This window comes from Phytophthora parasitica (genome assembly GCF_000247585.1).
Source record: "Phytophthora parasitica INRA-310 unplaced genomic scaffold supercont2.35, whole genome shotgun sequence".
Taxonomy (NCBI): domain Eukaryota; phylum Oomycota; class Peronosporomycetes; order Peronosporales; family Peronosporaceae; genus Phytophthora; species Phytophthora nicotianae.
The window spans coordinates 125,745-126,201 of record NW_008649021.1 but is presented as its reverse complement, the minus strand read 5'-3'; the positions used below and the strand labels follow the sequence as shown (position 1 = coordinate 126,201).

Below are 457 nucleotides of genomic sequence, written 5' to 3'. Positions count from 1 at the left end.
GCAGATCAGCACAACGAAGATGTGAGCTCGCATGAAATAAAGGCAGGAGATCAAGTATGGCTATAACTAGATCGAGTTAAGGAAGGCTACGCTTGCAAGCTTGCGCATATGTGGCATGGGCCTTTCAGGGTCGCGGAGACAGTCAATCGACACGCAGTGCGTCTGGAGACCGCCGGCACAGAGTACCGACTATTCCCGATTGTCCATGTGTCAAAGCTGATGCTGGTGAACTGCTACCCAGAGCGCCCGACATCCACGTTGACGAACCGCGAAGCAGATCGCGTAGACTTCGACGAAGGCCTGCTGCCCGAAGACAGCTGGGAACGCGAGTTTGAAGAGGATGAGGTGGAATGGATTGCAGATGTGCGCTCGAGCAAGAAGATTCGATACGGCCGTACACGATGTGAATACCTGATCTTCTGGAAGAGCTACGCCGAGCCGTCATGGGTCGATGAGA

At 54.0% G+C, this 457-nt stretch overlaps 1 protein-coding gene across 1 annotated transcript; it reads left to right on the top strand.

Moving 5' to 3' along the window:
- Nucleotides 1-115: 115 nt before the first annotated feature.
- PPTG_23307 (hypothetical protein) lies at nucleotides 116-220 on the top strand (the record flags this gene model as incomplete). The annotated part of the gene is made up of 1 exon (XM_008909743.1): nucleotides 116-220. One exon carries the CDS (start codon nucleotides 116-118, stop codon nucleotides 218-220), a length of 105 nt encoding a protein of 34 aa, XP_008907991.1.
- Between the last annotated feature and the right edge of the window lie 237 nt (nucleotides 221-457).